Genomic DNA, 15,463 nt, shown 5'->3' with positions numbered 1-15,463 from the left:
TTGTGATTTATTTAATTCTATCTTATAATCCTTTTTTCAGTTCTTTTTGCTATATTGTTATGATACACTGACCTGACTTCTAAACGACTAAATTTTCTGAATATCTTTGCTTGTATAAGACGTGCACCCGAAATAAAAGGTAAGGGGTGTTTATGCCTCTTCTTGAAACGGTGTTGATGCAACTAGGAAATGATTAAAATACAAAAACAATGGCACATCCAGTTTAAGGTAATGAGGTGGGGGCAACAAATTTCTTGACAGGATCTCTGGGGAGGATCAAGAAGTGATCCGAATTTGCTAGGGGGATTTGAGGCATGCCCCAAGAAACTTTTGAAATATTAAACCTCAAATCCTTCATTCTGATGGTATCTTCAACAATTTTGCAACAATTTTTAAAAATCTCAATTTTCTAAGGGGGCGGGCCCCCGCCCCCTGGATTCGCCACTGAAAAAATGTAATTCTAAATAAAAAAAAAATCTCGTGTTAATTCACTCTCGCTCGATCATCTAGTTTAAAACTTGGTGTGTGTGTGTGTTTACATAGTAAGTCTAGTTATAAAGCATTTAGAACGTAATTAATGAATATAATAATTTTTACTTTCTCGAGTGGAAATATTATTGAAACCCCTCTTGAACCGTACAATATGCCAAGCCGTTGAGGAATTTATTATCTATTTATTGATATCAATAAATACATTATTGATATCAAGGATTAATTATTGATATCAATAAATTGTCATCCTTGATATCAATAAATATAACATATTTATTCACACGTCAATAAATAAATATTAATGTTGATAAATATTTATCAACATGTTAATAATTAATTATTGATATCAATAAACTGTACGATTTATCAACATGTTAATAAATATTTATTAATATCAATAAATGGGGAATAAATTCCACAACGGATTGCCATAGTACAAAGCAGATCTGGGATCTATACAAATATCAAGAAATCCGAGGGCTGGGACTATGTATTTTTAGCCGATAAAGGGGTATTTTCCTGAAGTGAAAATATACCGGTATTAGAATTAAATTCTATCTTAGCAACAGTTACAAAGTTAAATCACGAATGTTTGCAGGTAGAACTTGTATCTAAATTACCGGGTTATCATTTGTTTTTCACGATTTGTTAGAAAAACGTGGTCATTTTAATCACTTAACTGCATAAATAAATACTTATGACTCTACTGTTTGTAAATGTGATAAGAATGTGCTTGATTACTTGTTTTTAATAGAAAAGTTCCGGGATTTTGCTCCAAGCTGTTAACTACATGAAATATGAATTCATTATTGAGTGCATTTGTATTTGCAGTTGCCATTGTTAAACCATTTCATTGCTTGGACGATGTTAACATAGCCGAAACTGTATCAAGAAATCTTGAGCAACGGTTACACACACTTGTTAATTCGACTTTGGATATATCTGCATTAGAAAATATCTATGAAACAAAAACTCGATTCATAACGGAACAGTATAATCCACGTGAGGTTTTGGGATCTTTGGTAGGTAACATCTCTGAACGTTTAGATGGCGCTGTCAACATCCTGAAACGAAACAGAGATTACGTTGAAACAAATTATTCCAACCATTCTTTATCCACTACTCTACTTGGTCAGTCGACCACATTGTGCTGTAACGACCAACAAGTTTATTTTAATGCCAGGTTTGGCCTTATACATGACTTCAAGGCTTGTTTCAGTAAATTGAATAATGGAATTAGAGATTTTCCAGCAGACATCGACGATTTCTATCAGGAAAATCTAGACGACTCCCTGATTATCCTATGGCAGTATTTTGGGGACATTTATGGACATTATCATCAGTATCCATGGAAACCGAGGTTTTGTTCCAAAAACAAGGACACGGACCATCGCTTTCTGTAAGTAAAACCAGAAAAGTCTGAATGGACGTATGCACAAAGTTAATTACTGAATGGATCAAGAAACTCAGTATTACAAGGACTCCTTGCAACTTACATCTTGAGAGATTTCGTAAAAATTGGGTTTCTCTACAGTTTAGGGTTTTCTTGTAGTGTTAAAGGACTACTTGACCTGTAATTAAATCCATTACTTGTCGATGATCCGGCTATGCTCTTTATTACATTATTGAACTTAACAAATCAAAATACTGGTTAGATTAATGTAAGTCCCTTGTTTGATATATTTCAGCGAATTGTATATATATATATATATACGTCTCAGAATGTGACGACTCTATTCACTACACTGCTCCATCGGATCAAATTGATACAGGGAAGATATGTAAACGTGTAGAAAGGTCTGAAAAATTCCCAAACGATGTCAGAACTGTCGAATTTGCTATGCAAATTTTTTGGTCGTTCCAAAGTGCAGCGCCCTAGACCACTCGGCCAGCTAAATATAGTTTTCGCTGGCCTGGTCATTCCTCCTCGTAGGATTAATCCAGGGCTGTAACTTAGTACACGATGTATGGTAGTACGGGACAGTTCATTTAGATGTTATTATGTAGGATAGAGGATCAAATTAATGATGCATGTCACAACAAATCTATATTATACAAACGTCTCAGAATGTGACGACTCTATTAACTACACTGCTCCATTGGATCAAATTGATACAGGGAAGATATGTAAACGTATAGAAAGGCCTAAAAAATTCCCAACGATTTTAGAACTGTCAAATTTGCGATGCAAATTTTTTGGTCGTTCCCTCGAACTCGTACCGCTGTGACATCTATCAGTGGCCGTTCATGTCAAAATAGGGATACTTCTATCGGCTTACTTTCAACAAGTACCGGCTTCCTTTTCAAAAGTATCGGCTTATTTGTTAAAAGTATCGGCATACTTATCAAAAGTATCGGCATACTTTTCAAAAGTAAGCCGATACAAAAACTTTATGCATAGTGAAAAAAGTATCGGCATACTTTTGAAAAGTATGCCGATACTTTTTTCACTATGCATAAAGTTTTTGCAACGGCATACTTTTCAAAAGTATGCCGATACTTTTTTCACTATGCATAAAGTTTTTGTATCGGCTTACTTTTGAAAAGTATGCCGATACTTTTAACAAGTAAGCCGATACTTTTGAAAAGTAAGCCGGTACTTGTTGAAAGTAAGCCGATAGAAATATCCCTATTTTGACATGAACGGCCACTGATAGACATCTATGGCAACACCGCCTGCGCAAAGTCCAGCGCCCTAGACCACTAGATGTCACAGCGGTACGAGTTCGAGTGCTTTAAGTAGCAGTCCACATAAAAATTCAGACACTACCCATGGTTAAATTATTCATGTTGTAGATAAACCCACCAAACAATGCTTTTTCAGTTACATAACGATAATCATTTCTGCATTCAAATCTGCTCTATTTTTTTTATTTTTATAGAAAATCATAAATGTATCTCCCAATAAAATCAAACAAATTAAACAAATCAAGAGCGATAACTCTTGCAAAGTGCCAATTTCATACATGTACAATCTATATAATTTTAACTCAAAAGCGCAACAACAAAATGAAAAATCTGAGATTTGTTATATGATCTGTAACTGTTTCTGAACTCGAAATAAAATTGAACATGGTGCGTTTTTGACATGCACATCCTGCCTGATATAAATGAAGACTGATACATAAGTAAAATTCGACGTCGGTTATAGTAACTATGATTTTACTTCCGTTACATTCTCCGGCATCGTAGTTCTCCTCGCTAGATGCAAACTGACTTCTTTCTTTGTTATCAGATAGTTATTGAGTGCTTGATACATTCACACAAAGCAAAGAAGTTTACATGTGCAATGATTAACCCATTTTCACCACATCAACATAAATGATAAAAAATAGGTTTATAATATGCAGAGAGTGCAATATGAAGTCCATGTAATCAAGGAGTTATTTTACTCCTTGATGTGATATGTCACCAGAGATGTAGCACCTTTTTTTTTTTTAAATTGCAATGGTAACTAAGATGGTTTACTTACAGGGGGTCAGTATATATTCTGTGTAAAAAACCTTGCATTTTAACATAGATTTGTGTAAAATACCAAGGCTGCTAAGCTTTCAAGATGTATGAGAAAAGTTTGAAAGATCAAAGAGTCTCAGGCAAAATATGTACTATTGCAATACAGCTGCAGGTGGAAAGGGGTGGTAGGTTGGAGGGGGTAGTGGCGGCCTCTCATGTTTGAAGAAAAAGGTTTATTTATAGAAAAAACCTGGAAATCACTTGACCCTGCCCCTGTATCCACTTTTTTTCGCTTGTGGATCTGCCATTGTTGTTGGTGCTACGCCCAGAAGTGAGACTGCATTTGCCTATACCAAGGATTCAAATTGTGGCAGTTATTGATGATATATTATCAGGTTCACTCATCAATGTTCCCTTCAGCTTTATCCTTCTGTGTTGTAGGGATTGGTATGTTTACACTGCCTCACCACAGAAGAAGAATGTTGTTATTGTGGTTGATGAGAGTGGATCTATGGGGTCTGCCCCTATTATAGGAATGATGGGCCAAAATACTACACAGAGAGTAGATATTGCTAAAGCAGCAGCTAGAACAGTGCTTGATACACTTAGTCCTACTGACCATGTAAGTAGTATTATCAAGTGAGCATCACTGATGTATCATACATGTACATAAAAATGTTCAAAACTGGTGGTAGTCTTTTTATTGGTGACATCACTGTCCATTTGACTTTAAGCCATAGCTACCTAAGGCTCAAATAAGCATGTGTCTGAACATAAATTTTGCAATTTTTCTTCTTTTTTGTAAACCTTCATGTCCATAAATTTATAAATATGGTGGTAGGCCTATATGTTGAGTGTTTTCTAAGGCGATTGTCATAGTTGCTGTTAGTTCTGTCATTCCTGATGATAATGGAAATGAAAAAAATCCTATGTCATTTTGATTTCCTTAATACAGAATTTCAACCTGGGGCAATCCGTTTCAGTATTCTGATAGTATTTTTGCAAGGTTGATTACTTTTTCTGAAAATGCAACATGGATAAGTTTGTTTTGTTGAGTTACAAATTGAATGATGATCAAAGAAATGAAAACAAATGTGAAGACAACAGAGTCGGATTCAAAGAAACATCTTTGAGGACCAAAGATTCTCTGGCAACCAAAAGCCTTCATCCTCAGTACCCTGATATTGAACATTGCAAACACTGCAAGTGCAAGTAGCCTTGATTCCAAATGACAAAAAAATTTTTCTTAACAGAAAAGTGGGCATTCAGTTGTAATTTCAAATTTACATCTCGGTAAGTATTAAAAAATTTGAATTCAAGCTCACTAAAAGAATATCCCCTTTTCTAACAGACTTAAATATAAAAACTAATTGGATTTTTTCCTTTTGAAGTCATCCAACAGAAATCATACTGCATCTTACTACCATGGATTTTACAAAAGGCAGAAAACAATCATGGACATGATTTGAGACTTCAGGATATGGGAAATTTTACCCGTGAATATGTGATTGAACATTGCGGGATTTGGGAATAATCAATTCTTTAAGATACCTGGTAATATTTTTTTTTCTGTTACTTTAACAGGAAATTGGGATTACACATAAGGCCCTTTCTCAATAATTCCTCAAATTATTTTACTGATTTGTACAATTGCTCAGAATACCTTTAGTTTTACCTGAGAAAATACTAAAAATGTGTGCATGCATACTAGGTAAGAAATGCATTTTTTAAATGCAAATGTCTATACCGGCTGGCACAACAAGATAAAGAAGAAAGTCCAACATGCACATCCAAATATCTGTAAGGGCTGGCCCAACAAGTCCAACATGCACATCCAAATGTCTGTAACGGCTGGCCCAACAAGTCCAACATGCACATCCAAATATCTGTAATGGCTGGCCCAACAAGTCCAACATGCACATCCAAATATCTGTAACGGCTGGCCCAACAAGTCCAACATGCACATCCAAATATCTATACCGGCTGGCCCAACAAGTCCAACATGCACATCCAAATATCTATACCGGCTGGCCCAACAAGTCCAACATGCACATCCAAATATCTGTAACAGCTGGCCCAACAAGTCCAACATGCACATCCAAATGTCTATAACTGTCTGGCACAACAAGATAAAGTTGGACTTCTTTATCTTGTTCTTCCAGTCGGTATAGATGTTTGGATTTGCATGTTGGACTTTCTTCTTTATCTTGTTTGGCCAGCCCTCCAAATGTTTTGTATTGCAATGTCCTTCTGTCTGGTAGTTGTTCCATACAAATTCTGTTGTAGTTCTTAACCAAGTTTTCGGTAACGTTAGTGTCAGGTAAATTGTTTGTGTTGTCAATGTCCTGTAGTGAGTAGAACCATATGTCTTCTACTTCATTTTGTGGGACCAGTGGTATGTAGTAATGCTACTCGTCTCACTAGAGTGATGTCAGAGTTGTCTTTATAGTTGGTCCATACTTAGAGTCTTGTGCCAGATGCATTGAGTATAATAAAAAAAAGCATCCTTTAATGGTGAACATGGGAATACAGTAATGGCTGCACAATTTGTGGCAATCTCATAGTAAATGAATAGAATCTGTGGAGGGAGAATAATGTTGAATTGTTGGTAAATCTCTTAAAAGTGAATGAAAAATCAGACTTAGCCTTGTAGCAAGCCAAATACTAGTGGGAACATGAAATTGTTGATCATGGCATGAATAGTTTACAGCTAGCTGATAAATCAATTAACAAAGGACGTGTGTAAAAGGTGCCATCACTGAATATAGTGTCAGCAGCAAGATGTTTCAGGTTACTGGTGGTGGAAAATGTTAGCGTGTGTGAGTGTCTGTTGTCAACTTTACAATTTTTAAATTCTATCTGTAGTTTATATACATGTAAATAGTTACATTTTTGTGTTTTAATCCCAATATTCAACAACATATTGTAATAAAGTATATGAATAATTTATTTAAAACACCATTAAGTTATTGTATTTGATAACAAATACTTTTTTTAACGACTGCAAAAAATATGTTATCACAGTCGTTGTTATCTTCATCGTCTGGGGATACTTCGTTTCAGTGCAATAACTTAAGTTGTGGTTGACCAATTGTTGAAATGATTTTACTTCCCTTTAAAGGAAGGTTCCAATTTATTTTGGATTTTGTGGCCCCTGCTGTTTTTGAAAAGGGGTTAAAAAGGGTAAAAATAGGTGTTTTGTTAAAACCCATGTAGAATGTTTGGTTTTTGTTTATTTTAATCATTCTTTTTTATTGTGTTCTTTATTTAATTCTGGTAAACAAATGTATCAGCAAATTTTATGTGTTTTGGGCCATTTTCAAGTTATTGGGGGTCAAAGTTGGGCAATGCCCAAAAAATTAAACTTTTTTATTTTTCGTCCGATATAGAAAATACTTTTTTCTATGGTTTCCTCATTAAAATCTGTGTCCATGTTTTCAATCAGATTTTAAATATCTGGTTTTTGAATTATAAGTTGTCTAATGGTCCACACCCCAAAAAAATCAACTTTTTTTATTTTTGGTTCGATTTAAAAAAAAAATTATTTAAAAATTTTGTGCAATATAGTGTCCAAAGTTGATGTGTCCATGATAAATTGTAAGTCCATATGCTTAAGTGTGTCAAAAACTAATATTGTGTCCACACTTGCCTCAACTGTTTAAGGTTAGACCACTGCGGTTGCATCATGCTGTGCTTGACAAACTTTTTATTAATATGTGCATTGTTTTAACAGTTTATAACTGTTTTTTACAATTTTAACTATAATTCTACATGTAAAATCCAGAGGAAATTAAGGTAATAGATAAAGAATAGACTATAAATATTAAAACAATAATTTCCTATAATTTTATTTAAACCTGTAATTTAATTTATACAAACCAGGACTAAACTGTATTGGAAATTTCAGTAACAGATTCCTTAGCCTCTATTAGACGGCATGCTTAGGTATTTGGTGTATTGCTTTTCCATGATGACTTGTACCGTATCTCCCTTTTCCTGGTTTGTCAGACATGGATGAGTAGGGGTATTCTTAGCATGACTCAGTGTGCGACATCTTGTCTGTTTAGAAAGGTCATCAAACATTTGGACTCCTAATTTTTGGGTTATAGAAATAAAAATAGAAATACTGCAGGCGTCAATTTCACAAAAAGTCATAAGGGTGAAATTGATCGTAAATTTTGATGTCACTATGCTATTTCAGGTTGTGACGTCATTACTTATGATCAACTTTACACTTTTTTTTGTGAAATAACCTGAAATTGATTCCTGACTCCAATAATGTGGAAATGAAAGAATGTTGACAAACTAACTTTTGTATTATTTTCATTAAGGTATATGACATATTTAATTTTTGTCTAAAAAACAAGTACTGCTTGTTTGTTGACACCCCCCAACACAACTATGGTACAGCATGACTGTATGGGGATCTATCATGAAACAGTAGTCATTATGTAATACAATGTAATATCTGTGTATATTTGCTTACATCATTGAAAAATGAGATAAATCAAACAATATTCACCGTTAATATTTGATTTTTCATATTTCATATTGAAGGTTGGTATTGTTGCATTCAGTAATGAACCCAGAAGTCCATCTGGTTGTCTTGGTAACAAGGTAACAAGGGCAACAGCTGAAAATAAGAACATCATTCACCAGTTCTTAGATACAGTCACACCAAAGAGTAAGATATTAATTATAGTTATTACAAAATATTCTTTCTGCTTTCTAGGTTTTTGTGCCCTTAAATAACTTATAACAATAGCAAATATTCTGTAGAAGTGTAATAATCACTTTCATGCCAAATAAGATTTTATCTCTTACTTTTGAAGATTGATGTCAGTATGAACAATTTGTTGAAGGTCACTGATGGTCCCTACATCAGCTATTGTTGCAGCCTTATTTACATTATCTCATATTAAATAATATTATATAAAGTATTTTTTATTGAGAAATTACTGGTAGAAAATATTTCAAAAGCTCTATTCTTTGTATGTGCTGGTAAGTAGTATGTATATATATATTAAAAAAAATAATGAATTAATTAATAAATTATGAATCTATTTATCATTTTTAGTTGACACATACTATGGAAAAGCCTTCAAAGCTGCATTCAAGCTTCTTCATGGGGCCAAACAACAAACACCAGTATGTAATTTAATGTTGAAATTCTTGGTTCCTTACTTTTGTTTAGAAAATATTTTAATTTAATTGTTTTTTATTTATTTGCTTTGTGGGGACATGGAAATAAGAATACCTGTCTGAATGTGCATCTGTCATATTGTCATCATGAATGCCCTTTAACATTCACATTTTCTCATATTTTGATTTGTATTCATATAGATGATATGTTTTGATACCAAGGTTGAATTTGAGGGGGTACCATTATTTTGGCAGTTACATGTAATTATTCTTTGTTCTTTATTTTTTTGCTAAAAGTGCCTTGTTAGTGTTATCATAATTCTATTTACTCACAGATTTTGATAACACTGAAGTAATTCTCTGTCTAAGAATCAGGCAAAATGTGTATAAGGTGTGGCACATGAAGAGAAAAAGGCATACCGGTACATTTCATTGCATTATCCAAGTATTTACTGGTATACCTCATCCTCCAGAAATAACCATCAAAGTGTTCATAAAGTTTGCCTTTTAAAGATGTAGATAGGTCAAAATTTGTTGAAATGCACTATTGAAAAATGATGGGAAAATTTCCACACACTTTGTCTCTTTACTAGCAACAAAAAAATATCTGTGTCACAGATGCTTCAGGATAAATTTAAATAGATTTTCAGTTGTTTTTTTGATGAACTGAATACAAAAAGACCAAATTTAGAAAATGATATGCCTCCCATTGCCCGATTCTTTCACTGAATGGTATTTAATGGAAGATATGTTTTAGTTTACTTTTCACCAAGGTAGAATGTTAGTGCTATGTATTAATTTTTGCAGAGTAATTGCCCTTTAATCTTAATAATTTTGCTAAAGTTGCCTCAGAAGTACTAGTATGTAGATGTACAAAACATCTATTATTTTGTAAGTGATAATTTCAATCAGACTCTTTACATGTAAAAATATAAGGTATCATATTAATTTGTGTGAAGGAAGTTGATCCATTATATTCAGAAAGAAAAAAAAATAATTTGCATATTTTACATAACTTATTTATTATAATTTTTGATGCAATGAACATTTACCTACTCAGGGCCAGTTTGAAGATTCCCTAGATATGATCTTATTTCTGACAGACGGCACACCTTCAGAGTCTAATATCAACACTATATTGGAGGAAATTGTCACTGGTCAAAATAATATGGTAGGTACGGGCAGGGAGTAGATTATTATCACCAGTATGCTATTCAAGTAGCCAAGTAGTTGCTTTACCAGCAGTGTACTCCCAAACAAAAATGATATGGAAAGGAGCTTGATGTCCACTGGTATATTACAAAGGCCTATGCTTTATTAAACAAAAATATTAAATAACACTGAAGGTGATTATTGTACTCTTCAGAATCATATGTGACCCTGCACCATTCTATCTTAGTCCTGCACCATTCTGTCTTAGTCCTGCACTGGTATTTCTTAGTCTGCACCATTCAATCTTTGTCCTGCACTGTTCTATCTTTGTAGTGTTAGAATACTTTTAAATAACATAAAATGATTCTAAGCTCAGATCAGGTAGATCAGGTAAGTGCTTTCTTACTTAGCTATCAAATCTTATTAAATTCAAAATGTACTATACCCCCGCTTTGAAAAAGAGGTGGTATACTGTTTAGCTCTGTCTGTTATTCGTCCGTCTGTCATTCTGTCCATAACCAGAATTTTCGTAACATTTTTCTCAGGAAATACTGATCATAGCCACTTGATATTTGGTAGTTTATTTTCACATATTAGTTACACCCCACTTTGAAGAAGAGGGGTGTACTACTTTGAAGATAGGGGTGTACTGTTTTAGCTCTGTTCGTCATTCCATCCGTAACTAGAACTTTTATAACATTTTTCTTAGGAACTACTTATTATAATTCCTTGGTATTTACTGGGTAGTATGCAGCCTTTATTAGTGGTCCAATACTGCATGTACCGATTTCAGTCCTGTCAAACAACCACTTCCTGTTTACTGACTTAGTTTATTTTCAAACTTATTTGATCAATTGTCAGATCATAGCCTTTTGATATTTAGTATGCAGCCTCAGCTAGTGGTCACCTATTTACTGACTTACAGAAGAATACATTTGGGGGGGAAAGCGGGGGTATATTCAGGGAGTAGTGGCTCATAGATGTCTTGTTGTGGTTGTAACAGTGATGAAAAGTTCCGTCTTAAGTAATATGATGTCTTCAGTATAAATAATGTCATTTTCCCTTTAATAATAGAAGACTAAAATGAGGATTTATTTGATCAAAGAAACAATATTTTTGGATAATTTGTATGTTTATGTTTGCATTATCTAGTATTCTTTCAACTTTTACAGAACCACACAGTACAGATATTTGTGTATGGTCTTGGAAAAAATATACTTAACACCAAAAATAAGACTAGTACTGATTTGTTACTGAAAATTGCAGACCAAAATAACCAGAAAATGCCATCAATGTTTGGTATACCTGGAGGTAGCAGCCTAGCATGGCAGGTAATTATGAAGTCATTTGAATGACCTAATAATCATTTGATAGAACTGGTAATTAATATTAATTTTTTTAAACTCCTGTTTGACTAATTATCTATCCAATGCTTTTAGATTTAAGCTTAGATATGTTTGTCATTTGTGCCATAAACTTAAGCAGCTGTAACTTCAAAACTGTTTATGTGAACTATTTGAAATTTGGTATGCAGCATAGTATGATGATTTGTACCACATATCCATACAGTTAACTTTGAAGGACTTTTAAGCATTTTCAAAAGCTTAATTGATGCTTCAAACATGATCTATATTTATGTTTTTTTACCAAATGTATATATCACTTGACAATACATGTATTTCAGAATGTACCTAACCTAGCTGACAATTCCAAACCATTAGGACCTGTGGGTAACTTGACCATTTTATCTGATATTGACTCTGAACAGTTGAATAATGTCATGGGCAGTTACTACACAAAGTTTCCTATGTCTCAACAGACAGAATACAGGGTTGGACATCCACATGTGGAGGAAAGACAAGGTAAGGAGGCATCCACTGATAGATTTCAGACTGGGACATTCACATGTGGAGGACAGACAAGCTATGTAGTCTCTTCCAACTGATTTCAGACTGGGGAATCGACATAAAATGGACAGGAAGGGTAGGGATCTCCAAAATTTGATTTCAGACTGGGACATCAATATATAGAAGACAGACAAGGTAAGTGGTGGCTATCAACTGATTTCGGACTGGTACACCCATGTATGGAGGACAGACAAGGTTAGAGGTTTCTGTCAACTTATATCAGATTGGGGCTTCCACATGCAGAGAACAGACATGTACAGATCTGTACTAAATGTTTTCAGACTGGTACATTGACATGTGGAGGACAGACATGAAAGGAATATCCACCACCTGAATTCAGATTGGGGCATCCACATGTGGCATACAGAAAAGGTAAGTACTCTTTTCCAACTGATTTTAGATTTGGGCATTAACATGTGGAGGAGAGATAATAGAGTGGTCGCTACCAACTGATTTCAGATTTGGACATTGACATGTGGAGATCGGCCTAGGTAAGGGTTCTTCATAAACTGTTTTCTGACTGGAACATCGACATGTTAAGGAAAGGCAAGATAAATCTTGTGTTGTACAATTTGTTCTCTGTTTGTTGTCACTTTGGTGTTCTCAGCATTATTTTGTCCAAAGATTTCCCCTTGTTTGTTACATTCAGTATTACTTCTCAAACTGGTTCTGGGCTGGTATGTTTACATGTGGAGAATGGATAAAGTAAATAGACAGGGCAGGATATTTGTTTGTGTTTTACATCCCCAGGTAAGATATTATGATTTATTATAATGATGGCATCCATATCTAGATAATAGACAAAAGTTTGATATCTGGATTAGACGCTTTGATGGATGTAATAAGGGTATTATTTTAAATGATTACAACTGCACAGTTTACATGTGTAGTAATTTCAAAGTAAAGAGTCTTGATTAATTGCTGTAGATTTTTCCAGGCTACACTTGTTAAAAGTTTACATTTCATTATTAGGTCGTAGATAATTTGAAATTTTGTGGCACAAATTATTTTGAGCTATTTCTGAGCTCAACTCATTAATAATGCCTTGAATGAGGCAAAATGATACAACCTCTACTATATTTCAGGGTTAGTAATAACATTAGGTATACCCACATTGGATAGTTCAGGAGATTTTTATGGAGTGGCCGCTGTAGATATAGCTGTAGAACTCATGTTTTATGAAGTGATACATTTCAGGAGAGGACAACACAGCTATGGATTTATTGTTAGGAGTGATGGTAAGACATTTTGTCCTCATCTACTTCAGTTGGAATAGATGTCTATTCAAAGTTTACGCAAATTTGTAACATGCATGAACATTGCTTTTTATATCTATTCAATGTATACTGGTACTAAAATTTTTAACATGCATGATCATTGCTTTTTATATTCCCATGCTTATAGTGGGAGGTATATATTGATCATTGTGTCTATCCATTCTATTGCCGTTTATTCATCACTATGTTTGAGAGAATAACTTTTCATTACTCATCGATGCAGTGTTTTAATAATGCATAATATTCAGATTTTGATGTTTATCAAGAATCCAAGTAGTTTATGCATGGATAAGAAGTATGAAACATGTAAGCAAATACACATATCTAATATACAATATAGATTTACATTTCTTTATATAGGTAAAGTTATAGTGCACCCTTACATGATAGAGCCTCGACACCAGTTTTCACAGCCTAAGATGTATAATATACATCAGATTGAACCAGTTCTAACTTCAGAAGCTGTATATAACATAACACATGGAATAGAGGGACAATACTCTTCTAAGCTGGCAAGTAGTACTTTAGTTTATCATATATTTAGAGTAAAGTTTCTGTTATTAATACTTCACATACGTTTGTTTACCATAACACCCCATATCAATGAAACTGTCATAGGAATTATTGTGAGTTTGGCTTTTATCTATTGTAACCACTCACCTCTGAAAAAAATATAATAAAAATCAAATTAAAGAAAATGCAAACAAAAAATGTCAGATACTTTGATTTACCATTGAATATAAATTTCCCATTTTGTTTTTATGGAAAATCCCTTGATACTTTATTATGTTCATATGGAGTAAAATTTGTCACCTGGTTCAACAACTTGTTTGGTCAGCTTAACGGGAGATACGAGACCATATTCCTGGTAGACCCAAGGATATGGAAGTATATTCAAATTTATTATTTGTTATGAAGTTGAGTAGAAACAGTATCCTATCATATCTATATACGAGGGCAACATCTTTTAGAAGTAGAATAAAATCCATGGTATGAAAATGCTGTTTTCATATAAAATTTTAATGTGTAACATCAGAAACATCTTGCATAACTGAATGATTACATTTACTGTGTATATCATTAAAACACTCTAATCTCATTGGAAAATAGGCTGTACAAATATCTATAAAGACCACACCCATAGTAAAAGTCATTGAAACAGTGTTCACCATCACAGATGCTTTGATAAAGATAAAAGAGACATATCAAATCTTAATTATGTTGAACGTTTCATTTTTGATGTTTCATTGGCATGTGAAAGCATTGACTGGTCACAGATTTTATACATGAAATGCTAGTTTACTTCATTGAAAACATGCTATGGTCAGTGCTTTTACATGCTGATGAAGGATCAAATATGAAACATTCAATTCGTAAGACCATGTTAGGGAAATACAAAAATATTCAAGTTGTTTATTTGATAAAATAATAATTCAAAGAGGATATGGTCTTACTTTTCTTGGTATATTTATATGTCCTCTCCACCTTTGACTCTGGCAATATATAATGCTGACTGGAAATATGAACCTGTATCCCTTATGAAAATCCCAAATAACTGTGTTGATTTTGCGTTTTTAGGCCACCAGAAATTTTTGGAGGAAGTCGGACAGTTCTTCTCTAGTTGCTAAGGCTGCAACATACTACTATCAGCCTGTACATAACTTCCATGAAAATTACACTGTTGTCATGGTGATTTTTGATGAGGATATAGAGGAACTAAAGGCAGATGAGGTGATAAAGGGTGTGATATAATCCTCTTTAAATATTCTAAAGAGAATGTTTTCCTTCAGCTCATAAATTCCAAAAACGTGTTAAGAATGTAAAAATATTCCCGAATTGTGACTTGTATTTAGATTAAACAAATCATGGTAATTTTTGTTCAGAATCTGTTCAGTTCTATTTCTCATGGTATTCAACAAGCTTTTGATCTAGATGTATACTAGAACAGCAATCTACTTTACACTTTATTATACCCTCAGCAAAGTTTGTGGGGTTGACAGGAATCACCCTTTCTGTCTGTTTGTCTGTCCATTTTTCTGT

The 15,463-nt window shown here is 33.7% G+C and overlaps 1 protein-coding gene across 1 annotated transcript in view; it reads left to right on the top strand.

Moving 5' to 3' along the window:
• Positions 1 to 1,289: 1,289 nt before the first annotated feature.
• The window catches only part of LOC148627038 (uncharacterized), a 58,012-nt gene continuing 43,838 nt past the window's right edge, over positions 1,290 to 15,463 (top strand). Inside the window, exons 1-10 of the mRNA XM_088564809.1 lie at positions 1,290 to 1,891; positions 4,387 to 4,567; positions 8,503 to 8,629; positions 9,023 to 9,093; positions 10,148 to 10,258; positions 11,412 to 11,570; positions 11,924 to 12,101; positions 13,232 to 13,384; positions 13,784 to 13,935; positions 15,002 to 15,154. Of these exons, the coding sequence (XP_088420935.1) occupies positions 1,290 to 1,891; positions 4,387 to 4,567; positions 8,503 to 8,629; positions 9,023 to 9,093; positions 10,148 to 10,258; positions 11,412 to 11,570; positions 11,924 to 12,101; positions 13,232 to 13,384; positions 13,784 to 13,935; positions 15,002 to 15,154 (1,887 nt within the window). The remainder of the gene's footprint in view (positions 1,892 to 4,386; positions 4,568 to 8,502; positions 8,630 to 9,022; positions 9,094 to 10,147; positions 10,259 to 11,411; positions 11,571 to 11,923; positions 12,102 to 13,231; positions 13,385 to 13,783; positions 13,936 to 15,001; positions 15,155 to 15,463) is intronic.

The sequence above is a fragment of the Perna viridis genome, chromosome 1 (genome assembly GCF_037379345.1).
Source record: "Perna viridis isolate PV_CMFRI_1.1 ecotype Kerala chromosome 1, ASM3737934v1, whole genome shotgun sequence".
NCBI classification, from domain to species: Eukaryota; Metazoa; Mollusca; class Bivalvia; order Mytilida; family Mytilidae; genus Perna; species Perna viridis.
This window is presented reverse-complemented; position numbering and strand designations above follow the sequence as displayed.